We start from the raw sequence: 27,889 nt of genomic DNA on the forward strand, positions 1-27,889 counted from the left end.
GCTGCATTATTGCTTTACATCCACAGAAATGAAAGGGAAATTATGCACATGGACTCTCAAATAAATACCTGACTCACTGTGCACCCTGTGCGATCACCTGGGGTTCAACCGGCTGATCTGTGAGCGTGTGTGATTTAAGCCGGCATTTAATGCACGTACGCTCGGAGGGAAACGAGTGCGTGCTAAAAAATGTCAAATATGATTCGCCCCCGCCACGCCATCACGAAAGGAATAAAAGTCTAAAGTTCTCCGACGCAGCCAAGCACCACAGCACCAGTTAGCGCTTTACACCCATGGTCAGTACAGTAAACATCCTTCGTTGTCTTTTTCAAAGGTCAAGGTAATGAACACTGCAAGTGGTCCGAGACGGCTCAAATGCCTAGCTCGGATATAGAGGAAGCCGGCTTCTGCTTTCCACCCAATTGCACATCATCTGGGTCGTTTGTTTGCGTACCAGTTGAATAGTATGGTCTGTGTTGGTGCAGAAACGCCCTATTTGCACTACTAAGTCAAGGCAAGCTGTATTGTTGTCCTGGGTACGCTCCCTTAATAGTTGCTGGAACCGTGCTGAAAAAGGGATAACGTTATAAGAAAATGTCCAAGCAGTACAATTCAGGTTGGCACGATAGTGTGAAAGGGTAATGTACTATCTATGTATTTCACTCCAGGTTGTCATACCCAGAGGTCCGGTCCAGTGTAAGGGACTGCTGCTGTCGTGCATCGCAGATCAGAACCCCTGCATATTCTTCGAGCCCAAGATCCTCTACAGAGCAGCGGGTGAGTGAAGGAGCCAATCTGACCCAGGTGATGTGTGTTTCGACAACACGTCTATGCTCAGTTTCCTCAAGCATTCTCAGTGACCTTTTGTCAGCCTTTTCGTCTCCTTGGTGACATACGGCTTGTTATTTTTGTGTGAGAGCAGAACGGCAAGCAAACTATGCCCTGTCCGCTTGGCTCTGGACTGAGTGTGAGTGAGTTCACCAGATTCAATCGCAAGTGTGAACCAGCTGGTCGAAATGGGCCATAAACTGCTGACAGCCTCTGGCCTGGCCTGTGTCCTGTCCTCTGGTTGGCTGTTCTCTTTGGCCTCGGGCGCCTGCCTCTGGCCTACATCGTTTTTTTAGACCTTTAGAGCAGGGATTGATGGCCTTCACAACTGAATGGCCTCTTATTAACCCTCTCAACAAAGCCTATAAGTTCCACACATTGATAGCTTTGAGTGATAAGAGTCAAATAAATCAAGTTGTGAGATACTCAAGCTGACTGTTGAGAGACTGTTTTGATGAAGGCATTAGAAAGTGATTTTGCCCAGAACATTATTTTTCTTCTCAGGTATTGAAACCACTCGGTCCAAACGAGCCTTATGTCCGTCTTTCCCTCCGTCTCTTCTGGGATTGTGTTAAACTCTGTTTAATCAAATCTCCCTTTACCATACAGGGCTCCACATACAGGGTTGCACGCTGGCCTGAGAAGTTTTGGAGATCGTCCGGGCCAGTCAATCATCGACGTCAGTGGCCCACTTGGGCCAGTGAAAGAAATATTGTAATAATGCTATTTTCAATCTACGTAATTGATGAAAAAACAGACGAAACGGACACATATCCCGAAGCTGTTACTTCATTTTGTCAATTATTTATGACATGCACGCCACACACAGCCTAGCGGAGTGATCTGTCTGGTAGTAAGAGCATGCAGCTCTCAAGTGGTAGTCGCGTGCAGCAGCTCACAGAATGAATATGGCAAGACAGCCTGTGTGACTCACACTTTGCTCCATCATGGTATGCAACGACACACAGACACAGACAGAAACAAACAAACAAACCGGTTCCATGATGAAGCTCCACCAGAAATTAATATCAGAAAAGACTTCCCTTTACTTAGCCTCTGCCCAGGTTTTCAACAATATTATCTTTCGTCATGATTCGTCCGGTTGTAGCATGTGATTTCACACTATAGCCCAATGGTGGTTTTAGCTGAGATTTTGTTACACATTTATGTAAAAAAATAAAAATAAATTTGAGGCGGGCAATAGGGAGCGATACCATCGTATACCATGTACATAGTCACGATAGGACAAAGGTTGACATAGCCCAATCCTAGATTACGTCACAAAGTAAACAGAGAGGCAACACACAATAGGCAGTAGTTATATGACTAACTATGAATAACAGTATACACGTCACGCAACTCACTTGGTGCACGCACACCATCCCACAAGTCCACCGAGATATATGGCGGAGTCCAGTTGTGTTGGGCAGGGCTGAGTTGTAGGAGCTTGAAGGAGACTGTGTAGTGTGAGACCTGGGGAGTCAGAAGGGTGTCCAGCCCCCTAGCAACTGCCCTAGCTACTTGCTTGGCAACCAATCAGGGACAGGTCAGAGAGGTCAGAGAGTTTGAGAGGTCAGTGTATGGTACCCATAGACTTTCAGACACCACTCCTGGCTGGATGGGGAGTGGAGTGTGCAACTTGAAAGGGTTGTGAGGTGCTGATAAGAGGCACTGTTAGGGAATTCGTAACACTTTAAAAAAAAATGTATTTTTTATTACACCTTTATTTAACCAGGTGGGCCAGTTGAGAACAAGTTCTCATTTACAACTGCGACCTGGCCAAGATAAAGCAAAGCAGTGCAACAAAAAACACAGAGTTACACATGGGATAAACAAACGTATAGTCAACAACACAATAGAAAAAATAAAAATCTATATACAGTGTGTGCAAATGTAGTAAGATTAGGGAGGTAAGGCAATAAATAGGCCATAGTGACGAAATAATTACAATTTAGCATTAACACTGGAGTGATAGATGTGCAAGTAGAGATACTGGGGTGCAAAGGAGCAAAAAAGAAATAACAATATGGGGATGACGTAGTTGGATGGGCTATTTAGAGATGGGCTGTGTACAGGTGCAATGAGCAGTAAGCTGCTCTGACAGCTGATGCTTAAAGTTAGTGAGGGAGATATGTCTCCAACTTCAGTGACTTTTGCAATTCGTTCCAGTCATTGGCAGCAGAGAACTGGAAGGACAGGCGGCCAAAGGAGGTGTTGGCTTTGGGGATGACCAGTGAGATATACCTGCTGGAGCGCGTGCTACGGGTGGGTGCTGCTATAGTGACCAGTGAGCTTTACCTAGCAAAGGCGGGGCTTTACCTAGCAAAGACTTATAGATGACCTGGAGCCAGTGGGTTTGGCGATGAATATGAAGCGAGGGCCAGCCAACAAGAGCATACAGGTCTCAGTGCTGGGTAGTATATGGGGCTTTGGTGACAAAACGGATGGCACTGTGATAGACTACATCCAATTTGTTGAGTAGAGTGTTGGTCTATTTTGTAAAATTAAGTCAAGGATCGGTGGGATAGTCAATTTTACGAGGGTATGTTTAGCAGCATCAGTGAAGGAGGCTTTGTTGCGAAGTAGGAATCCAATTCTAGATTTAATTTTGGATTGGAGATTGCTTAATGTGAGTCTGGAAGGAGAGTTTACAGTATTTGTAGTTGTCCACATATTCTAAGTCATAGCCGTCCAGAGAAGTGATGCTAGATGGGCGGGGGGTGTGGGCAGCGATCGGTTGAAGAGCATGCATTTAGTTTTACTTGCATTTAAGAGCAGTTGGAGGCCACGGAAGGAGTGTTGTATGGAATTGAAGCTCGTCTGGAGGTTTGTTAACACGGTGTCCAAAGAAGGGCCAGATGTATACAGAATGGTGTCGTCTGCATAGCGGTGGATCAGAGAATCACCAGCAGCAAGAGCGACATCATTGATATATACAGAACACTATGCAACATTCTGCTAAATGCGTGTAGCTATGCTGTCATCAATGTGCAGTTTACGATGCAGTCATTAAGTTAGCGTCAGTGTACGCTTCCAAATTGTAGAATATAGGATATGTGGCAGTGTCGACTCATTTTGCACCTCTGCCATTTCTATGCTTGTCTGAAGTGTTATTGCCTCAAGTGCAGGGGTCTCCATGGTCGGAGAGCGAGAACATAGTTATAAATAATGTCTACACATTATTTATAACGTGACCGCCAGTATTGACCGCAAGTATCCCAAACAGATGTAGTATTTGACAAAAACAGAATAATTTCCAACCTTGATTACATTGTGATACGATCACTCTCTATTTATGCGTGGGAATAGTAGTGAACTTCCTCAATTAAAATAACTGATTTTCCTGGTGATTTTAGTCTTTATGTCCAAAGACAAATATTACATTTTTGCTAAAAGAACTTGGGGGGGGGGGGGCAAATAAAATCACCCAAGGGCCAAATTTGGGAAACCCATCTCTAGTCAGACAGTTAAATGGTGAGGTGAACTGTTAGTCACAGTAATATGGTTTAACAATCAAGTTGAATTCCACCTCTTTAGGGCCTGCAAGGATATGATGTTTCAGTTTTGCAATGTTCTTGGCACAGAAAATCAGTTGCCACATTTATTTTTCCACTCCTTATCTTTATTTTGGATGTCAAATTGTGTTTGATGCTTCTCAGGAAGTCAAGAGCAGCCTTTTTTTTTCCGACTGCAGAGTAAATCATGAGTCATGACACTTACTGTCTCAGTCTCTCAAAATGTGAATGAAGCAACGCCAGTTATATCCCTCAACAAAACCCTAAATCTTTCTTTCTGTAGGGTTTGTTGTTTCATTTTCAGATGGACTAAACCCAGTTACCTGGAAGTACAGTGGGGTAGTCAGGTCCAAATTGTGTACAGTGTCTGACACAGTGAGACTTAATCAAACTACGTCAGAGAGGGAGAGATTCTGTGTGTTTTCTACGAGGAGAAAGACACACTCTTGTCTGACTGAAATAGTTCCATGGCATACCACCTAATGGATATTTCTCTCCTTTCCTCTTCTCAATATATCTCCTATGTTTCCCATAGCGAAATGACTACATTTTGTTCCTTCCCCACCAACAATCGCTCGTCTGTTTCCCACAGGGCTCTCAGAACTGGTAGCAGTTAGGGAATTACTTTAATTTCCGAAAAGCGCAGAAAGCACTACCTCGTGCCGGGTCCTAATCCCTCTGAGCGATGCTTGTTTGGATGTTGTCATGTAATGTTTTTCGTTGAAGCAGTCATTTTATTTTCTTACCAGCCAGAGGGGATGGAACCACAAGAACTGGCTTCATCAGGACCGTAGTTACAGTTGAAGTCGGAAGTTTACATACACTTGGGTTGGAGTCATTAAAACTATTTTTTTTAAACCACTCCACAAAATTCTTGTTAACAAACTATAGTTTTGGCAAGTCGGTTAGGACATCTACTTTGTGCATGACACAAGTAATTTTTCCAACAATTGTTTACAGACAAATTATTTCACTTATAATTCACTGTATCACAATTCCAGTGGGTCAAAAGTTTACATACACTAAGTTGACTGTGCCTTTAAACAGCTAGGAAAAGTCCAGAAAATTATGTCATGGCTTTAGAAGCTTCTGATAGGCTAATTGACATAATTTGAGTCAATTGAAGGTGTACCTGTGGATGTAGTATTTCAAGGCCTACCTTCAAACTCAGTGCCTCTTTGCTTGACATCATGGGAAAATCAAAAGAAATCAGCTAAGACCTCAGAAAAACAATTGTAGACCTCCACAAGTCTGGTTCATCGTTGAGAGCAATTTCCAAAACGTGAAGGTACCACGTTCATCTGTACAAACAATAGTACGAAGTATAAACACCATGGGACCACACAGCCGTCATACCGCTCAGTGGTGCGAAAAGTGCAAATCAATCCCAGAACAACAGCAAAGGACCTTATGAAGATGCTGGAGGAAACGGGTACAAAAGTATCTATATCCACAGTAGAACAAGTCCTATATCGACGTAACCTGAAAGGCCGCTCTGCAAGGGTGAAGCCACTGCTCCAAAACCGCCATAAAAAAGCCAGACTACAGTTTGCAACTGCACATGGGGACAAAGATCGTACATTTTTGGTGAAATGTCCACTAGTCTGATGAAACAAAAATATAACTTTTTGGCCATAATGACCATTGTTATGTTTGGAGGAAAAAGGGGGAGGCTTGCAAGCCGAAGAACACCGTCCCAACCGTGAAGCATGGGGGTGGCAGCATCATGTTTTGGGGGTGCTTTGCTGCAGGAGGGACTGGTGCACTTCACAAAATAGTTGGTATCATGAGGCAGGAAAATTATGTGGATATATTGAAGCAACATCTCAAGACATCAGTCAGGAAGTTAAAGCTTGGTCGCAAATGGGCCTTCCAAATGGACAATGACCCCAAGCATACTTCCAAAGTTGTGGCAAAATGGCTTAAGGACAACAAAGTCAAGGTATTTGAGTGGCCATCACAAAGCCCTGACCTCAATCCTTTTGAAAATTTGTGGGCAGAACTGGATAAAGCATGTGCGAGCAAGGAGGCCTACAAACCTGACTCAATTACACCAGCTCTGTCAGGAGGAATGGGCCAAAATTCACCCAACTTATTGTGGGAAGCTTGTGGAGGGCTATCCGACACATTTTACCCAAGTTAAACAATTTAAAGGCAATGCTAACCAAATACTAATTGAGTGTATGTCAACTTCTGACCCACTGGGAATGTGATGAAAGAAATAAAAGCTGAAATAAATCATTCTCTCTACTATTCTGACATTTCACATTCTTAAAATAAAGTGGTCATCCTAACTGACCTAAGACAGGGGATTTAATCCTAAGATTAAATGTCAGGATTTGTGAAAAATTGAGTTTAAATGTATTTTGCTAAGGTGTATGTAAACGTCTGACTTCAACCGTAAATGTAGGCTAGTTAGTGACAGATTGCCCATATTAAGAGAATATTTTTTTATGAAGACTGTTATACGTGAGCTTATGATCTCACAGCTGGTTGCTGAGTGGACTTCCTTTAGGGGAATTGGGTACTTTATTATGAAAAAGGCAATCACCGCCTGATATTGGTCTTCCTGAGTAAGATTGGTCACAACTACTGTAAAATGACTGCTGTGTCACGGTCTGAAACGGGGAAGCTATGTACACCGGAGGAGGTTGATGAAATTCCACTATATAAAGATCGCTGAATCCAGTCACCAGCAGTTCACTGGTTTGTTCGATGGTGGCAGGGGTTTTACTTGATGCTTGTTGTGGCTTTCTGTGTAAGCTTAATTTAGTAGATTTTGGAAAAAACTTTCGAATTTTAGCTTATTGTGTGCTTACGTATTATAAGTGTCTCAAGATGTTCCCGAGAGAGAAATCGTTTGAAATTCCGTCACTGGAGTTTATTTTGATTTTGAAAGAGTGCATTTTTCTTTTTCCAATTCCACATCTTTCTGAATCACCCTGATGATTAGATGACTTGCTCTGAGAGGTACTGATTAACCAAAATAAAAGCCCTGACATCACTTAAATCTGGAAGCCATTTCATTGTAAAGAAATGTCCCATGTGGCCGAAAGGTGAATCGATCATTCACGCCCCATTCAATCCATGATGCATTTGAACCATGTACCAGCACACACACTGACTTCAGGATTGGGTTGGGAAAAGGCTTGCCAGAGGTAGCTCTTTTCACTCGTTTGAAATGACTGCCCGAAACTAGAAGTCGGAAGCCTGTGTCTTGACCTCTAGAGGGGGAATGGGTGGAAGTCATTCCGACTGTTCTGGGAAGTATATCGTGGAGTCGGAAACCGTAATGTCTCCCTTGAGTATCAATAGTACGCCCAATGACAGTTGCAGTTCATGTGTTACCATGCAAGAGACTTTTAAAGAGCACCAGTCTCCCCACTTAACACCCGCACACACTTTCTGAAGGTCTTATCTTGCTTGTCAGGGTCAAAGCTGTGTATGAAGAGTGCCAAAGACCTGTGTAATGTTGCTACCACATAACTACACAATAGGCTATGTTGTTGCCTCCGTTTTTTTTGTTGCCATCAAGTGTTTATGAACTCCAAGATTTCTACAAATAGGGTGCCAAAGGGTTAGTCTCTTTGGAAAAGGATCCAAGAGAAAGTCTGATGCGTGAACGTAATGTCCATTGTGTGTGTGGGACACATTTTGAACTATATCCAATCCCGCAAATATTTTGTTTTCCAAATTGATCAGGGTGACTGGCCTATAGTTGTTCACTATATATTGTTAGTGCGTAGATGTATTATTATAATAATTAATAATGAAAGTAATAATATTTGCCATTCAGCAGACGTTGTCATCCAAAAGCGACTTAGTCATGCGTGCATACATTTTATCTATTGGCGGTCCCGGGAATTGAACCCACTACCCTTGTGTTGCAAGCGTCATGCTCTACAAACATAGCTACAGAGGACCATAGAGAGGCGCGCACAAGGCTCCTTGTGATTGATGAGGTCTGGAAAAAGCATCTCAAATGGGCCAGAGACTTTGTTCCTAACTGGAAGCACAGATTGTAGGCTTTCATTTGTGCCGGTTATTTCCCTTGTCATCCTCTCCATCATTGAGCTCTACGTGCGGTTATGGACCATCGTTTGACAGCGCGACCACAGTTGGCCATAACAGAGTGATTCATGTGTGTTCGGGATTGACCCCCAATCATATTCCTGTCGTGTGTAGTACTGTAGTTGCATATGTGTATCAGGTCATGTTGGCCGTACGTATAAGATATTCTCCTTCACTGGACTGATCTGCAAGAATTTGCAAGATTAGCTTCCACTATAGGGATTTCACCTGTCAAGTCATTTACAATCAGTGCAGATGAAGGGGAGGAGATGAGAGTACAGGTTTTTGAAACAATTGAGATTAGAGGTTGTGTTTGTTTTTTCTTTGTTTGTTTTGCAGTGGAGCAGGTCCCTACAGAGGCCTACACCATCCCACTTTCGCAGGCCGAGGTTATACAGGAAGGAAGTGACGTCACTCTGGTCGCGTGGGGAACACAGGTGAGACGTGGAAGAAGGAGCCGTGGGTTGATTCTACATACTCGAGCCATAGAGGAGACGGAGCTATATATCTATTTATGACCGTGCATGAGTCATGACCTTAGCCAGAAGTCATAGTTTATGGTTTGGAGGCGGGCAGAGTAGGGACATCCGCGCTACGTCTTCGGTCTTTGACATTTTTTTAAGCCGACGGGGACGAGCCGTGGATGAACTCCTAGCTCCATCACAAGCCCACGCCTCTCAACAGGGGCTTTCTCGCCAGGGGTCGGTGGTTTATCGTGTCTACACTGACGTCTCCGTTGGACCGACGCTGCGCCACGGTGTTAACGGTCCACGTCTACACAAGGCCTTCCATTGTCTTCAACTCCTGTCCCCCTGATTTTAGTTTCCTCAGGAGAGGATTATGGTCTCTATAGCGCTCTTGGTGTCGTTGTCTCTTACAAAGATTCTGCTCGCCCACTTAACGGGCTTAACCCACCAAGAGAAATAGACTAATGTAGGTACAGCTGTAAAGCAGAGGGGGTCTAAGCCGGAGGGCCGGGAATGACTGGGAAATCAACTCCATCAAAGCCGTCAACTTTGCAAAGATGAAAAATACACCCAAGTAGTCGAAATCGGGGCTTTTTAAAATGTCACCCCATTACTCCGGTAATCCATCAGCCCTCCATGGACGAGCGAAAAGAAAACAACTCCCAGCGAGTGGAGCGGTCGGAACCGCGCCTGGAACCTGCAGTGAAGGCCTGCTAATGAGCGAAACAGAGGGGTTCATTTTGCTAGTCCTACTGTTATATTGTAAAATGTCATTTTATTGCACACTTTAAACCTGTTCATATCTTGACAGAAGTTCTAGGCTCTGTTGTTGCTTCAGCAATATTCAGTATATTAGTAGTCATCTCTGGCATTGTTGACTAAAACCAGAATATTTATCATTTTAATATGCCTTTTGTCGAATCTTGTCTAAATGGATTAGAAGTCCTTAGATTGCTGTGTTTTTTTTTATATCAATTGGCTGTCTGGTTATGACTCATGACGATCACCCAAGACCCACACATGAATAGATTTTGTTCAGTAACCCTCACACACATTCATAGACACACTCAAAGCCCTGATGCACAGCTTGGGGATAATAACGATGGAGCCAGTATGTCCTGCTGTTAGATTGCCGATGATTCACAGGCACAGCAGTCATTATCTGGAAACATACAGCGTTCTAATCTGCCAATAAACATGGAGTCTATCCAAGCAACTTCCTTCATTAGTCTAAACTGACTTGAAAGTTAATAAGGGGTGCTGTGTAGTGGTTTTCTGCTGATTCTAAAAGGGGTTATTGATGGCATTATAAAATGTTCTAATATCCATTGTGGATTAGAATGGAATACACGGTCTTGATCGCTGACTCCTGCCTTGCAGATCCATGTGCTGAGGGAAGTGGCCAACATGGCTCAGGAGAAACTGGGTGTGTCCTGCGAACTCATAGATCTACAGACCATCTTGCCTTGGGACACTGAGACCGTTTGCAAGGTAAGAGGCATGCTAGGCTATATCATTTGTGTACACACACACACTCACTCACTCACTCACTCACTCACTCACTCAGGGTTGGGTAGGTTACTTTCTAAATGTATTATGTTAGTTACTAGTTACCTGTCCAAAAATTGTTAGCAGTAGTTTAACTTTTGGGTTACCCAAACTCAGTAACGTAATCTGATTACGTTTAGATTGCTTTCCCCTTAAAGGCATAAGAAGACAAAAATGAATTCCCAATTTAAGGCCAGCATCCCGGAGTTGCCTCTTCACTGTTGACGTTGAGACTGGCGTTTTGCGGGTACTATTTAATGAAGCTGCCAGTTGAGGACTTGTGAGGCGTCTGTTTCTCGAACTAGATACTCTAATGTACTTGTCCTCTTTCTCAGTTGTGCACCGGGGCCTCCCACTCCTCTTTCTATTCTGGTTAGAGCCAGTTTGTGCTGTTTTGTGAAGGGAGTAATACACAGCGTTGTCCAAGATCTTAAGTTTCTTGGCAATTTCTTGCATGGAATAGCCTATATTTCTCAGAACAAGAATAGACTGACGAGTTTCAGAAGTTTTTGTTTCTGGACATTTTAAGCCTGTAATCGAACACACAAATGCTGATGTTCCAGATACTCAACTAGTCTAAAGAAGGCCAGTTTTATTGCTTTTTTAATCAGAACAACAGTTTTCAGCTGTGCTAACATAATTGCAAAAGGGTTTTCTAATGATCAATTAGCCTTTTAAAGTGATAAACTTGGATTAGCTAACACAACGTGCTATTGGAACACAGGAGTGATGGTTGCTGATAATGGTCCTCTGTACGGCTATGTAGATATTCCATAAAAAATCTGCAGTTTCCAGCTACAATAATCAAATCAAATGCACTTATATAGCCCTTCTTACATCAGCTGATATCTCGAAGTGCTGTACAGAAACCCAGCGTAAAACCCCAAACAGCAAGCAATGCAGGTGTAGAAGCACGGTGGCTAGGAAAAACTCCCTAGAAAGGCCAAAACCTAGGAAGAAACCTAGAGGAACCAGGCTCTGAGGGGTGGCCAGTCCTCTTCTGGCTGTGCCGGGTGGAGATTATAACAGAACATGGCCAAGATGTTCAAATGATCATAAATGACCAGCATGGTCAAATAATAATAATCACAGTAGTTGTCGAGGGTGCAGCAAGTCAGCACCTCAGGAGTAAATGTCAGTTGGCTTTTCATAGCCGATCATTAAGAGTATCTCTACCGCTCCTGCTGTCTCTAGAGAGTTGAAAACAGCAGGTCTGGGACAGGTAGGACGTCCGGTGAACAGGTCAGGGTTCCATAGCCCCAGGCAGAACAGTTGAAACTGAGCAGCAGCACGGCCAGGTGGACTGGAGACAGCAAGGAGTCATCATGCCAGGTAGTCCTGAGGCATGGTCCTAGGGCTCAGGTCCTCCGAAAGAAAGAGAGAAGGAGAGAATTAGAGAGAGCATACTTAAATTCACACAGGACACCGGATAAGACAGGAGAAGTACTCCAGATATAACAAACTGACCCTAGCCCCCCGAAACACAAAATACTGCTGCATAGATACTGGAGGCTGAGACCGGAGGGGTCAGGAGACACTCTGGCCCCATCCGATGACACCACCGGACAGGGCCAAACAGGAAGAATATAACCCCACCCACTTTGCCAAAGCACAGACCCCCACACCACTAGAGGGATACCTTCAACCACCAACTTACCATCCTGAGACAAGGCCGAGTATAGCCCACAAAGATCTCCGCCACGGCACAACCCAAGGGGGGGCGCCAACCCAGACAGGAAGATCACGTCAGTGACTCAACCCACTCAAGTGACGCACCCCTCCTAGGGACGGCATGACAGAGCACCAGTAAGCCAGTGACTCAGCCCCTGTAATAGTCATTTACAACATTTAACGATGTCTACACTGTATTTCTGATCAATTTTATATTTTAATGGATAAAAAAATATGCTTTTCTTTCAAAAACAAGGACATTTCGAAGAGACCCCAAACTTTTGAACGGTAGTGTAGGTAGAGGTAAAGTGACTTGGCAACAGGATAGATAATAAACGCTGGTAGCAGCATCATATGTGATGAGTCAAAAGAGTTAGTGCAAAGAGGGTCAATGCAGATATTCTGTGCAGCTATTGATTAGTATTATAGCTTGGGGATACAAGCGGTTTAGGGTCCTGTTGGTTCCCGACTTGGTCTGTGTCTTGGGTGGCTGGAGCAGTGGATTTCAAATTCAACCACACAGATTCAACTACAAAGACCAGGGAGGTTTTCCAATGCCTTGCAAAGAAGGGCACCTCTTGGTATATGGAAAAAATAAAAAGCAGACATTGAATATCCCTTTTGAGTTATTAATTACACTTTGGATGGTGTATCAATACACCCAGTCACTACAAAGATACAGGCGTCCTTCCTAACTCAGTTGCTGGAAAGGAAGGAAACCGCTCAGGGATTTCAATGGTGACTTTAAAACAGTTAAAGTTTAATGGCTGTGATAGGAGAAAACTGAGGATGGATCAACAACATTGTAGTTACTCCACAATGCTAACCTAATTAACAAAGTGAAAAGAACGCCTGTACAGAATAAAAATATTCCAGAACATCCTGTTTGCAACAAGGCACTTAAGTAAAAAATGTGGCAACGCAATTCAGTTTTTGTCCTGAATACAAAGTGTTATGTTTGAGGCAAATTCAATATAATACATTACTGAGTACCTCTCTCCATATTTTCATGTATAGTGGTGGCTGCATCATGTTATGGGTATGCTTGTAATCGTTAAGGACTGGGGAGTTTTTCAGAATAGAGCTAAGCACTGGCAAAATCTTAGAGGAAAACCTGGCTCAGTCTGCGTTCCACCAGACACTGGGAGATGACTTTACCAGCAGATGGGTGAGAAATAAATAAATATAATACATGTTGAATTCAGGCTGTAACACAACAAAACGTGGAATAAGTCAAGAGATACGAATACTTTCTGAAGGCACTGTATTTTGTCACCTCCCGAGATGTGCCAATGCCACGCATTTTAAATGGTCCACTTCACATGTGCCGCCACATACTGTGTTGTTGTGAACGTGGCAAACTGCTGGGGACACGGCACTCTGGCAAAAGTGCCGGATGGATTTTTATAGTGTCTGTTTTATCATGCAATTTTAAAGTCCCTCTGGTGCGGCACATGACACAGTTGGTAAACTCTGCGAGGCCTGCCGCTGCCAAGTAAATCTTAAGGCACAAGATCAAAATTGTGGTCGCAGGGCAGTAATTTAATAGTGAGGCCAATTGGAATCAATGGCATATATTGTTATTGTCTTGGCACGGGGACGCATCAAATGAAGTCAGCAACAGTCTGTTATGGGCTGTTTTGTTCAGAGACTATTTTCTCAAATAAACGGGGTGATTTTCAGCAACGGCCGCCCCATTAAACCGGCTATATGAAATTGAATAGTGTGTTTATACACCGCATATGGTTCTCGGGGGCAAGGCCTCCGTCTTCACCTTGCCAACAACACTTGTCTTCCACTCCACTGTTTTCCCTTCTCTCCTCTCCTTCAGCTAAACGTGTTGTGGATTATCCATCCTCATACCTTTTTTTAATTCCCCATTTCCGTGTCAGTTTGTAGCCCCCTTATCTCCTCATTCTCTTATTACGTATGTCTCTGTTTTCTCTTGGTAAGGCGTTATGTCCTCCCTCAGTCCAATAGCCGTGAAATTCAAAAGCCGACAACACTGCCAGGGAATGTGTTGTTGTGCAGCAGTCTCTGTGTGTTGCCCTATATGCCCCATGTGGCATTATTTGGCTGTCGTGGATGAGTAGAGAACCTTTTAATCACGCAATTAACTGGAGAGGATGAATTAACCACAGGCTAAATAATCGCCATGTTCTTTGTACCCGATTTGCCATGAATGCAACATTAAAATATTTTGTTTTATCTTTTAATAAATCTGAAGCATAAAGAACTTCATGGTCCATATTTTAAATGAGGAACAAATGCGGGTGTCTGTTTAAAAAGAAAAGAAGCTTACGTAAGACTACTGATTCCTCTCAAAGTGAAAGCAGAGAATCCCTTTTATGTTTTCAGACAGTGGGGCCAGCTAATGAAAACAACCCTGACATGAACTCGAATTTTGGCTCCTTTTATGCACGAAAGGTGGGTTAGTGGACAGGGGAAATGGGTTCTGTTACCCAGAAATGGCTATGCTGAAGTACTGTGGTTTTTAAAAATGTGTCTGTCTTAGCAGTGCCTGTTTGGGTCACAACGCACAGAAAACCAAATGCCCCATGTTTCAGTATCATCATTTCAAATGGTCTGCCCTGACTGAGTGCGTACTTTATTTTCCCACCTGTGGCCAATGGTCTGCCTCTGCAATGGGGGGTGGGTGAAGACTAGACACAAGTATTCATCCACTGAGTGCCATAATGGATTTCTTGTGTGAAATACTCCTGTCGTCTTAGTTGGGAAGTGCTGGCTGCTGAGAGGTTGAATTAGAGGTTTTTACCAGTGTAGGTCCCCTTAGGTGCTACAATGTATAGCACATAAAGGTCGCCTTTGAAATTAGTCTACCTTTCCATATCTGCATTTGAAGAGCTAGATTGATTGTACTCACATTGCACAGAAATTTAGGGGGCATAGCTGCCTGACGATAGGGAAAATGTTTCCCTTTTATGGTTGGTTTCACTAACCCATATTGTATAAATCCAAGAGTAACAGAGAACTAAAAATGTTATTTCATTAGCATTGACGTAACCGGGATTTCAGACACCAGCCCAGAACTATTGAGTGTGAGTGGAACCTTTTTAAATCAAATGAGCTGCTGTCCAGGAATATGTCTATGTCTATGACTAAACTAAATGATCATTCATCCTACCTAAAAATGCAATCTGGTCCAAGTCCCTGCTTAATCTCTAATGTGAACCAGACCCCCTTTATGTGTGCTTACGCTACTCTTTCTGTCGCCCCTCTGACTACCCGGAATCCTCCACTTCCAATCCTAAAGTAGGCCTAATATTCAAAGGTTAGGTGGAGAGTGAGGTCAAACCTTGGTGCCCCTGGTCACCCAGACTGACCGACTGAGGGCAAGCCCTGGGTGCTCCCTGCCCGCTTGCCCTGGCTCTGTGGCTAGAACTACTGCTGATGCTGAGCCTTTTTCCAGACACAGGGGCTTTCACACAAGGCAGCTATTGCAGGAATTTCCACATTAATTTACATTTTGGCATTTTATTGAAACAAGTCCTACACATGTAGGGCCGGTCAGCCGGCGGCACAGTTGTCACAAACCTCTTCTTTCCTTCTCTTGACTCACCAGCTATTTTGGATTTACAGAGGACGACTGTGGCCAGAATTACCCAAGTCACACAGCCCTCTCTGGCCTCAGAGCCTTAGATCTTTTGCTGCGAAAGGGGCGATGTGACATTTCATCAAACGATTGCTCAGAGGAATAACTCACAGAGCATTGTAACCTCAATCTTTATCCTGTTCCATCGGAGTTGGCTTTCTCCGACTCTATTGAGAATTTCTAGGATTCATTATGTGCCAGTCTATATGCTGACATGAGGAAATAAAAAAACTGGCACAATTGTCGCCATCAGAGGCTTGTAAATAGTATTATTCTCCGATTCGTTGATTTCGACTGTCAGTGCTATTCTTGGCCTCAAGTACATGTCAGAAAGAATTCAGTCTGCTTTTTAATTCAGTGGTTGTTCGCTTGATCTCCAGCGTTTCTAGGAATACCTACGTGCGCTAACATCGCCTTGCATTAAATGGGTTGATGGGCTCATGAGCAGGCAGAGTGTGTGTGTATGTGTGTGTACACACACGCTCGGCTTGTTGGTTCATGGACGCACATCCTAACACTGGAGTTCAATTAGGACTCCATATAAATCTATGAGTCACAGTCGGCTCCTGCGTCTCTCCTCAGCGTTGTTGAACCGAGGACACCCATGCCCAGATTGTCCATATGAGTCAGTTCAATTAGTTCTTATCTGTTTGATCCTGGTGGGTCTTTATAGATGTGTGTCTCTTAGTACATGTGATCATTAACGCGATAGCTCTGGGTTTCCTGTTCCCTCCATCCGGGAGCCATCCACCCCGGTGGTAACCGGGCGGCGACACAGGGATCTAAATATACAGTCAAGTCTCTTGTTGACAAAGGGAATAGACAGAAATTGCTGTAGAAATGGAGGGAAAAACTGTATTTTGTGCCGCTGTCTGCGGCAGTCCAGTAAATGTAATAGTCGTTCATTTAAGGGATAAACAAAATGGCTGGTTTGGCCCTGCCAGACCCACAGGCTCAAATGATATAATGTGGAAAGTCTCCCTCTCTCTTGCTCCTGGGTCAAAAGCCAGTGTGGAAATGTATATAGAAACCCATATCATCCTCTTTGACAGCCCTTCAGTCTGTTGTTGTTGTTTTTCCAGTGGCCTACATCTTAAGGGCTCTTGTACAATCAAATTTTGATCAGACATTTCTACCGCATTGTACGGCTCCTTGTCCATATTCAATACTAGTCCAGGTTCGTATTAGTGCCTAGTCAGTGATTCAGAGGCATTTTCCAGTCCTGGTCAGACTACGATCTGGCCAGTGTGAAACCGTTTGTTGAGGGAGTGCAGTCAGTAATAAAGCGGTGGCTCAGTTAGCGGTGATTGGAGATGGCACTTCCCATGCCGCACAAACCAGACCCGTCGGCCAAAAAGGCCTGGGTCCTGGAAGATCTTAGGCCCTCTCCCTACAATGAAGCTCTTATTACTTTCCACCCATAGCTTCAGCTCTCTCCAAAATAGCTATTTTGACTGCTTCGACCTCCCATGACACACAATACCCTTCCAGACTGGGTCTTTCCAAAGCAAAGAACCGTCTAACGTGATCAAGATGTGGCTCGGGCTCATGCTTTGAGGTTCCAAACTCCATGCGCCCATGTCCGCTATAAAATGCGTTTGAGACAATTCCCGGTGAATTTAGGTGTTTTTGATTTTGCAGTGAGACATGTAAAGGCGTTTTGTACCCAGGTCCGTGTGGTAGGCATCTGGAGGGTTCATGTCCTTTTTAGTATCCGAACGGCAGAGGTCATGTACTGTTTCATTTCATTGTGTCCTCATTGCCTTCAGTCAGTGGGTTTGAAGATGTTTTAAAGACTTCTTCTCAGGCTCATTTTAAGGTCACCAAGGCACTGATGAAATACGTTCCACTATGAACTGTCAAGATTAGCTTATTTCACCTGGGATTGATCTCACAGCAGAGGGCCATGGAGCTGACACTATAATAAGATAGCATATCCTTTAGGTCACGGCTGGGAAATGCTATTTTAGATATCTCCCTGTCTCCCGTCTCTCCTCACACTTGGTCATGGTCTGTTAACTCTCTCTTGGTCATCGATATCCCCTTTTGACTTTAATACTTTTACCTCCTCTTGACCTCACTTGCGTACTCTCCCCTCTCTCAACATTGCTATTGTCATCGCACACAATATTTCTTCGCTTTGGCGTTTGTCCGCCTCGCAGGCAGCAAGTCCGTTCTGGTTTGGGAATCTGCAAGTCCTATCTGCTCCCATAAAACACACCGTTCCTATTTCCCCAGCCTCGGGAAACACATGCCACATCATATGGTGTCCCTTAATGACCCCTGGAAATGTGTGTGTGTGTGTGCTCACTTCTCCTTCCTCCTCTCCAGAAATATGTGCGACTTTGCCAAAGAAAAGCCAGAACACCCACTGTAACGGAGCAAAAAGTAAAGGAGAGCGAAGACTGAACAGACCACTCTGACTTTCCCGCAACATGGAGGGAACTCCTCTACTTTATCCTTCTGCTACATCAGAGCACTACTGCCACAGATAGCTGCTGGCGTGTCCTATTTGACAAGTGGAAAGGGATGTGTAAACATGAAACGGCCAGTGACATGTTCTCCCTGTCTGCTCTGAGTGAGTGGTGTGGGCATAGCATGTTTGCTGAACTTGGTTACCCGAGGGGCTGGTGTTCCCGGCAGTCGGCACTTCACACTGAAGGCTAACACTTGCCATGGTAACACAGATGTGTTGGCAGGTGGTATAGTGTGGCAGGTGCTGACTGGCTGTTTCATTCGTTTATTCAAAGTTCACAGGGAGTGGAATTTTTTTTAATTTTAAAAGCCCCAGGGTTGCGTGGGTACTTAAAGGCGTGGATATGAAAGGTGTGATTGTCACTACAGAAACTGATGATAATCCACTATGGATAATATACAGTCTTTCCATTTGTCAATTGATTGATTTGTAGCAGTGAATGGAAGACTCTTGGTATGATTTTTGGCCAAATCAGTATCGGCCTAGAATTGACATTTTAGCACATCCCTCACATAGACTTGTATACGTTATCCCTAATGCACAGTGGAGAGGTCTGTCTGCCTACGGGTCCGCTGGTGACACGAGTATGGGCTTACCCTTTTTGGTACGATGGTGTGAAAAGGTCATAATGCACTTGTGTTGATTTAATGTGTATACTTCCTGTAAAAATCGGTTCCTTTTAATAGAATTGTGTGTTTCCTTCAGTTAGACTGACTCAAAGTGTTGGGCCTCGTCCCTCGAGGTGACGCAACCCATTGGCTGAACCCATAAGAGGCAAGAGTAATCTAACTAGATTTGTGTGTTTGCACCCACTGATCTCTCTGCTAAATGAAGATGTGTCTATCGTCAGAGCCAGTGAGAGAGAAATAGATGATGGTATGAGAACGAAGGGGACATGGATGCAATATCGGCAGCGTGGCCTTTTCTCCAAGACTGTGTTTCTGGGAAGTGGTGCTGCTTACTATATCGGGAGTTCTAGAGCTTGTTCACTTGCTTTAGATAAGACTTACCACTTACCAATCTGGCCCACCTCGCCCACTAAGTGCTGTCCTACTCGAAGAAATCTAGCAAATATACTGTACCGGCAGTGGAACGGAGTGTTCAGACTTTGTTTGTCATGAACTGGGATGGAAGCAATGCGAAATGCAAACACTTTTTTAGGATTGATGGAGTGTTTTGAATACAATGTCACAAGTAACAGACGTTTTCCTCAGTCTATGGCTGTGGGTGTAGTGGTACTGTAGTTTTTTTGGTCGTACTTTTTAAAAACTTTTGAATACATTTCTTTGACTGTTTTACTTGTGTTGTGTTTCAAAATGGGATTTTTAAGTCACATGCACAAGTACAGTGAAATGCCTTTATTGCAAACTCTTAACCCAACAATGCAATAATCAACCTTTTCAACCTCCTGAGGGGAAAGAGGCACTGTCGCGCCTTCTTGACGACTGCATGTGTGTTTGGACCATTTTAAGTCTTTAGTGATTTGGACACCAAGGAACTTGAAGCGGTCTACCTGCTCCACTGAAGCCCCATCGATGTGGATGGTGGCCTGCATTTAAAGGCATTTTAATTATTCACTGACCGCGTTCTGGCAAATCTGACCATAATTCTATCCTCCTGATTCCTGCTTATAAGCAAACATTTAAGAAGGAAGCACCAGTGACTCGGTCTATTAAAAAAGTGGTCAGATGAAGCAGATGCTAAACTACAGGACTGTTTTGCTAGCACAGACAGGAATATGTTCCGGGATTCTTCTGATGGCATTGAGGAGTACACCACATCAGTAGTCCCCACAGTGACTGTACGTACATACCCCAACCAGAAGCCATGGATTACAGGCAACATTCACACTGAGCTAAATGGTAGAGCTGCCGCTTTCAAGGTGCGGGACTCTAACAAGAAAGCTTATACGAAAGCTTATACGATCCTGCTATGCACTCCGACGAACCATCAAACAGGCAAAGCGTCAATACAGGACCGAGATTGAATCGTACTACACTGGCTCCGATGCTCGTCGGATGCTCGTCGGATGTGGCAGGACTTATTATAGGCCACAAAGGGAAGCACAGCCGAGTGCTGCCCAGTGATAAGGGCCTACCAGACGAGCTAAATCAGTTCTATGCTCGCTTTGAGACATGTAAGGCATGCATGCTGAGGCATGCATGCATGAGAGCATCAGCTGTTCCGGATGACTGTGTGATCACGCTCTCTGCAGCCGATGTGAGTAAGACCTTTAACCAGGTCAACATTCACAAGGCCGCTGGGCCAGACGGATTACCAGGACCTGTGCTCCGGGCATGTGCTGACCAACTGGCAGGTGTCTTCACTGGCATTTTCAACATGTCCCTGATTGAGTCTGTAAAACCAACATCCTTCAAGCAGTCCACCATAGTCCCTGTGCCCAAAAGCACTAAGGTAACCTGCCTAAATGACTACAGACCCGTAGCACTCACATCCGTAGCCATGAAGTGCTTTGAAAGGCTGGTCATGGCTCACATTAACTCCACTTAACTAAACACCTCCCTCTGCAACTGGATCCTGGACTTCCTGATGGGCCGCCCCCAGGTGGTGAGGGTAGGTAGCAGCACATCTGCCACACTGATCCTCAACACAGGGGCCCTTCAGGGGTGCGTGCTCATGTAACAGTTTTAACTTTAGTCCGTCCCCTCGCCCCGACCCGGGCGCGAACCAGGGACCCTCTGCACACATCAACAACAGGGGAACCACTACTTCAAGGTCTCAGAGTGACGTAACCGATTGAAACGCTATTAGCGCGCACCACCGCTAACTAGCTAGCCATTTCACATCCGTTACTCAGTCCCCTCCTGTGCTCCCTGTTCACTCATGACTGCACAGCCAGCCACGACTCCAACACCATCATTAAGTTTGCCGATGACACAACAGTGGTAGGCCTGATCAACGACGAGACAGTTTATAGGGAGGAGGTCAGAGACCTGGCTGGGTGATGCCAGAATAACAACCTATCCCTCAACGTAATCAAGACAAAGGAGGTGATTGTGGACTATAGGTAAAGGAGGACCGAGCACGTCCCCATTCTCATCGACGAGGCTGTAGTGGAGCAGGTTGAGAGCTTCAAGTTCCATGGTGTCCACATCACCAAGAAACTAGAATGGTCCAAACACTCCAAGACAGTCATGAAGAGGACACTACAATGCCTATTCCCTCTCAGGAGACTGAAAAGATTTGGCATCGGTCCTCAGATCCTCAAAACGTTTCTACAGCTGCACCATGGAGATCATCTTGACTGGTTGCATCACTGCCTGGTACGGCAACTGCTCGGCCTCTGACCGCAAGGCACTACAGAGGGTAGTGCGAACGGCCCAGTACATCACTGGGGCTAAGCTGCCTGCCATCCAGGACCTCTCTACCAGGCGGTGTCAGAGGAAGGCCCTAAAAATGGTCAAAGACCCCAGCCACAGACTGTTCTCTCTGCTACCGCATGTTAAGCGGTACCGGAGCACCAAGTCTAGGACAAAAAGGTCTCTCAACAGCTTTTACCCCCAAGCCATTAGACTCCTGAACAAGTAATGAAATGACTACCCAGGCTATTTGCATTGCATCATGTTTGTACAACTGATTTATTTTGACTGTTTTAAGGAAACCATATTATGATGGTGAGGTAAACAAGATCTCCACGCTGCTGTGGTTCGTTTCAAACTTCCAAACCATGACCTTGTAATTTTTGCTTAATAAGTCAATCTTTCAGTAACTACCCCACAATGAAACAAATCTACGCTACATGACCAAAAGTATGTGGACACCTGCTCGTCGAACGTCTCATTCCAAAATCATGGGCATTAATTTGGAGTTTTGCTGCTATAACAGCCTCCACTGTTCTGGGAAGGCTTTCCACTAGATGTTGGAACATTGCTGCGGGACTTGATTCCATTTAGCCACAAGAGCATTAGTGAGGTTTGGCACTGACGTTAGGCCTGACTCGCAGACTGTGGTCCAATTCATCCCAAAGGTGTTCGATGGGGTTGAGTACTGGGCCCTGTACAAGCCAGTCAAGTTCTTTCCCACCATTCTCGACAAACCATTTCTGTATTGACCTCGCTTTGTGCTTGGGGGTATTGTCATGCTGAAATAGGAAAGGGCCTTCCCCCAAATATTGCCACAAAGTTGGAAGCACAGAATTGTTTAAAATGCCATTGTATGCTGTAGCGTTAAGATTTCCCTTCACTGAAACTAAGGGGTCCGAACCATGAAAAACAGCCCCAGACTATTATTCCTCCTCCACCAAACTTCACAGTTGGCACTATGCATAACCCTGATTTCAAATCATATTTATTTGTCACATACACATGGTTAGCAGATGTTAATGCGAGTGTAGCGAAATGCTTGTGCTTCTAGTTCCGACCATGCAGTAATATCTAACAAGTAATATAACCTAACAATTTCACAACAACTACTTTATACACACAAGTGTAAAGGAATGAATATGAATATGTACATAAAAAATATATGAATGAGTGATGCCCGAACAGCATAGGCAAGATGCAGTAGATGGTATAGAGTACAGTATATACATATGAGATGAGTAATGTAGGGTATGAAAACATATGAAGTGGCATTGTTTTAAAATGGCTAATGATACATTACATCAAGATGCAGTAGATGGTATAGAGTACAGTATATACTTCTGAGACGAGCAATGCAGGGTATGAAAACATTATACAAAGTGGCGTCTGACTGCTAGATGGTGAAGCGTGATTCATCATTTCAGAGAACACATTTCCCCTGCTCCAGTCCAATGGCGGCGAACTTTACACCACTCCAGTCGACACTTGGCATTGCGCATGGTGATCATAGGCTTGTGTGCGGTTTCTCGGCCACGGAAACCAATTTCACGAAGCTCCCGATGAACAGTTATTGCGGTGACATTGCTTCCAGAGGCAGTTTGGAACTCAGTAGTGAGTGTTGCAACCGAGGACAGACAATTTTCACGCTCTTCAGCACTAGGCAGTCCCGTTCTGAGATTGTGTGTAGAAATTTGACGAACTGAGTTGTTAATATGGCGTCCGATGTCGGTGCACAGTTGGAAGTCACTGATCTCTTCGGTAAGGCCATTCTACTGCCAATGTTTGTCTATGGAGATTGCATGCTTGTTTGCTCGATTTTATACACCTGTCTGCATCGGTGTGGCTGAAATAGCCGAATCCACTAATTTCAAGGGGTGTCCATATACTTTTGTATTTATTATTTTCAACTCAAATGAATCAGAACATCAATGGGCAGAATTTCCCTCAGGTTAGCACTAGGGCTGGGCAATATGACGATATATATCGTGTGACGATAGAAAACCGTATTATACTGTATCGTTTATTTTGTCGTCGCAAATCACACTCTTTACGGCAATATTTGGATAACGCTTTGCATGTGGAAGGAAATTTGCAACACAAACAAACGTGGAAGAGAGTGAACGTGACACAGAGCACGGAGACATGGAGCTCGTACCTAAAATAGGGGCTACTTCGGTCGCAAGGACGTGGTTTGGGTATGAAAAGTCTGACACGGACCAGAAAACCGTCCTTTGTAAAATATGCCGCAGGCCGGTCCCAACAACAGGCTCAAACACCACTAACCTCTTTTACCACCTATGCAAGAATCATGTAAAACAGTACGGAGAGAGTCTACGGATGAGACCCAAAAAAGTACAGTCGGGTGCTCAAAACAAACCCCCGACTTAGACGTTGCAAGAGGCTTTTGCCCGCGGCACACCATATGGCAAAGAATCATGAAGACGGAAGGAGAAAACAGCTGCCGTTACAACTTACATCTGCAAAGACATGGCCCCAATTTACACGGTCGAGTAACGGGGGTTTCATGAGTTGGTGCTAACACTCGACCGAAGGTGCCAAATGCAAGTTGATATGTGACACTTTTTAATGACAAAATAACATGCAAAACAGGCAAGCCCCTACAATAAATATTTATTTATTTATGTTTGCAACTATAGTTGAAGTGTTTTCTATTTACCTTTTTAGATTTTATACATCCATATTTTATTTCTCCTTACATACTTAATTGAAAATTTGTACCTTTTGTACCATTTGTTGAGTATAATTCAAAATGTGATAAGAAATAGGCCTTTACATGTATTCATTTTATGTAAACTATGTATTCATTGAATTTACAGAAAATGTCCTATAACGATATGTATCGTTATCGGGATATGAGATTTTGGCCATATCGCACAGCCCTAGTTAGCGCCATACTTCTAGAAGAGAAGTTCGAAGAGAAACCTTGTGGACACTGGACCTGTAGAACCAGATATTTTAGTAACCTCAATTTGTTCTGTTGCTTTTGGGCTGTGTTGCTTCCCTTTATCATTACTCCAAAGGTACACGTTTGATAGAAGGGTCTTGGCTTGTACAGGATGAGTACTGGCGCAATGATGTTAGCTCCTTAAAATAACCCCAAAATATGTTGAACTGTACAACTGATCCTGAAAGCCTTTTTGGATTTAGAATGTGAGTTCCTTTTCATTTTAAGCAGGCTGTACTGCTATCGGACTGCTTGCCCAGTTCCATTGGGGTCTCAGGGACCGAACCATGTTTATTTTGTGGTTCTGTTCAGGTATGAACATAACATGGACTGCATCCAAACACCAGGTCCTTGAGCGGCCACATGGACGTGTCGAAACGAGTCAGTTGGCAAACGGCATCGCAGACCACTAATATATGAATTAATTGAACTGTTGCGAGGTGACAGTGCGAGCATGTGTTTATGTCCGAGACAGAGACTGCATAGTGGGAGACTGGGACACAGCAGGCTTGAGTTAAGTTGTTGAGCGCTACAGGAGGCTGACTTGTCTAAGCATCTCTCCACTCACTGGCAGGAACCCATCTCTCATTAGTTTACATATGCAATGAAAAAGATGACTTCAAACAAACAATAACAAACACGGAACATGGCCCCAGTATTGTGTCAGGGACATCGCTTTTCAATTAAAGTAGATTTATGACGAGCCTGCTCCAACAGAAGACTATGCCTTCCAGTAAATGAAGTTCAATGAGTTCTTAAAATATTTTATTAATCCATTATTTATGGGTTGTTCCACGAAAGCGTACATTTTGGGTAGTGTGTAATGCTGAAAAAAAAAAAAAAAAAAAATGTAACCAAATTGTAATATTCTGCTATAAAGAGCACGTTCCACTTCATAAATCATGTTTTCCCATTTCAAGAGCTCAAATTTAAGAAAAGTGCCAATTAAAGTAACAGGGTTGACCGTAAAAGGGTTGACGATTTCATCTTAAATCAGCCATAACTCCCCAAGTGACAGGGAATGAAGGCATGTTGTGTCCAACAGGGAGGGGCAATTTAATGCAAGCTTAACCAAAAAAAGTGACTTGTTAAAACATGCCTAGCCAACCTATCTATATGGGTTCCACTCTGTTTTTTACCACAAAACACCAGAAAATGACCAAAAAGAGTTGAACCAGCTCACCTGCTTTTACACTATGATTTGACTATTAATGTTCAATGTTTCTTTTGAAAAAGTATTTCAACAAGGAATAGTTTCACCATATTAAAACAAGTGTTCAGTTCACAGGTTTTAACCTGAAATGAAGGACAAATGTACATGTATCACTAATCACACAAAATAAATATTCTTCAGAAATGACTTTGTCAAAGCAACTATATAAGTAGGGTCTTTACAATGATGGTGAAAGCTTTTGGTGTTAAGTGGGTTAAAAATCTTCCTCCAAAGTGACGTGGGTGGGGGATCAATAGAGAATGTTCTGGAAGATGTGTTGTAGTTCTAGTAGTAGAAGGTTTTATTGGTTTCTCAGTCAGACTGAATTGTTAACCAATTTACAATCATAACATCATATTTAATTATCAAATAGTAAAATCCTAATCTAGCAAAACACTTAATATAATACAATGTTAAAATATGCAATATTAACAAAACAACAATACTACAATGACAGGGTTTGGGGTGGCAGCCTGGGTAGAATATATTTATAATCCAGACATTGCTCATTCTGATTTTTCTTTCTTTTTACTTTTTGGATTATGTGTGTATTGTATTAATGCACTGTTGGAGCTAGAAACACAAGCATTTCGTTGCCCTTGCGATAGCATCTGCAAATCTTTGTACACGACTTAACTTCGATTTGATTTGGGGGTACAGGCTACAATTTGTTGCGCAATTCCCCACGCTTCTGCAGGGTCATCATCTCAACTGTTCCCGAGGTTTCAGTGCCCATTTTGAGGCAGATTAATATCCTCCCGTCTGCAGGTGTGGGCAATCGGAGTGGTTTCTATGTCGGATCCAGGACGGCTGGTACAGCCGGTATTTCCAGGGGTCGAGACTTTACCCCCGCTCTGTAACTACAGTGCGTTCAGAAAGAATTCACACCCGTTGACCTTTTCCACATTTTGTTGTTACAGCTACAATTTAAAAGTGATTAAATTGCGATGGGCTTTGTTACACCGAACGCACACCGTTGACTACTGCAGTTTCGCCACTTTAATCAAGTTAGTAGGCTTATATCAATATATTTAATAATACCATATACAGTGCCTTCAGAATGTATTCACACCCATTTACATTTTCCACATTACAGCCTGAATTTACACATTTTTGCAAATGAATGAAAAGCTAAAATATCTTGAATCAATCATTTTTCAAACCCTTTTGTTATGGCAACCTAAATAAGTTCAGTAGTAAAAAAAATATATGCGTAAGTCACAAGTTGCATGGACTCTGTGTGCAATAATAGTGTTTTTAACATGATTTTTGAATGACGACCTCATCCCTGTACCCCACACACACAAAGGTCCCTCAGTCGAGCAGTGAATTTCAAACACAGATTCAATCACAAAGAACAGGGAGGTTTTCCAATGTCTTGCAAATGGCACCTTCTGGTAGATGGGTAAAAACTTTAAAAGCAGACATTGAATATCCCTTTGAGCATGGGGAAGTTATTAATTACACTTTGGATGGTGTATCAATACACCCAGTCACTACACAGATACAGGGGTCCTTCCTAACTCAGTTGCCGGAGAGGAAAGAAGCTGCTCAGGGATTTCAATTACATAGTTTAATGGGTGTGAGAGGGGACAATTGAGGATGGATCAACAACATTGTAGTTATTACTCCACAATACTAACCTAATTGACAGAGTGAAAAGAATGAAGCTTGTACAGAATAAAATTATTCCAAAACATGCATCCTGTTTGCAACAAGGCACTTAAGTAATATTGGCAAAGCAATTCACTTTTTGTCCTGAATACAAAGTGCTGGGTTTGGGGAAAATCCAATACAGCACATTACTGAATACCACTCTCCATATGTTTTAAGCATATTGGTGGCTGGATCATGTTATCGGTATGCTTGTGATCGTTAAGGACTGGGGAGTTTTTCAGGAGAAAAAATAAACAGAATGGAATAAACAAAATTCTAGAAGAAAACCTGTTTCAGTCTGAACTCCCCTTTCAGCAGGACAATAACCTAAAACACAAGGCCAAATCTAGACGGTAGATTCTTACCAAAAAGAATGTTCCTTAGTGGCCGAGTTACAGTTTTGACTTAAATTTGCTTGGAAATCTATGGCTAGACCTGAGAATGGTTGTCTAGTAGTATGTATGTCGTGAAGCTAATAGCAGTGACACTATTGCATCAAATCAAATCAAGTTTATTTTATATAGACCTTCGTACATCAGCTAA

At 43.4% G+C, this 27,889-nt stretch overlaps 1 protein-coding gene across 3 annotated transcripts in view; it reads left to right on the forward strand.

Annotated features, from left to right (window-relative positions):
• Positions 1-27,889, forward strand: part of LOC129837240 (2-oxoisovalerate dehydrogenase subunit beta, mitochondrial-like) — a 92,985-nt gene that overhangs the window by 27,086 nt on the left and 38,010 nt on the right. For all 3 annotated transcript variants that reach the window (XM_055903248.1, XM_055903247.1, XM_055903249.1), the window contains 3 exons: positions 669-777; positions 8,754-8,851; positions 10,262-10,372. In XM_055903248.1, the coding sequence (XP_055759223.1) occupies positions 669-777; positions 8,754-8,851; positions 10,262-10,372 (318 nt within the window). The remainder of the gene's footprint in view (positions 1-668; positions 778-8,753; positions 8,852-10,261; positions 10,373-27,889) is intronic.

The sequence above is a fragment of the Salvelinus fontinalis genome, chromosome 38 (assembly GCF_029448725.1).
Source record: "Salvelinus fontinalis isolate EN_2023a chromosome 38, ASM2944872v1, whole genome shotgun sequence".
Lineage (NCBI taxonomy): Eukaryota > Metazoa > Chordata > Actinopteri > Salmoniformes > Salmonidae > Salvelinus > Salvelinus fontinalis.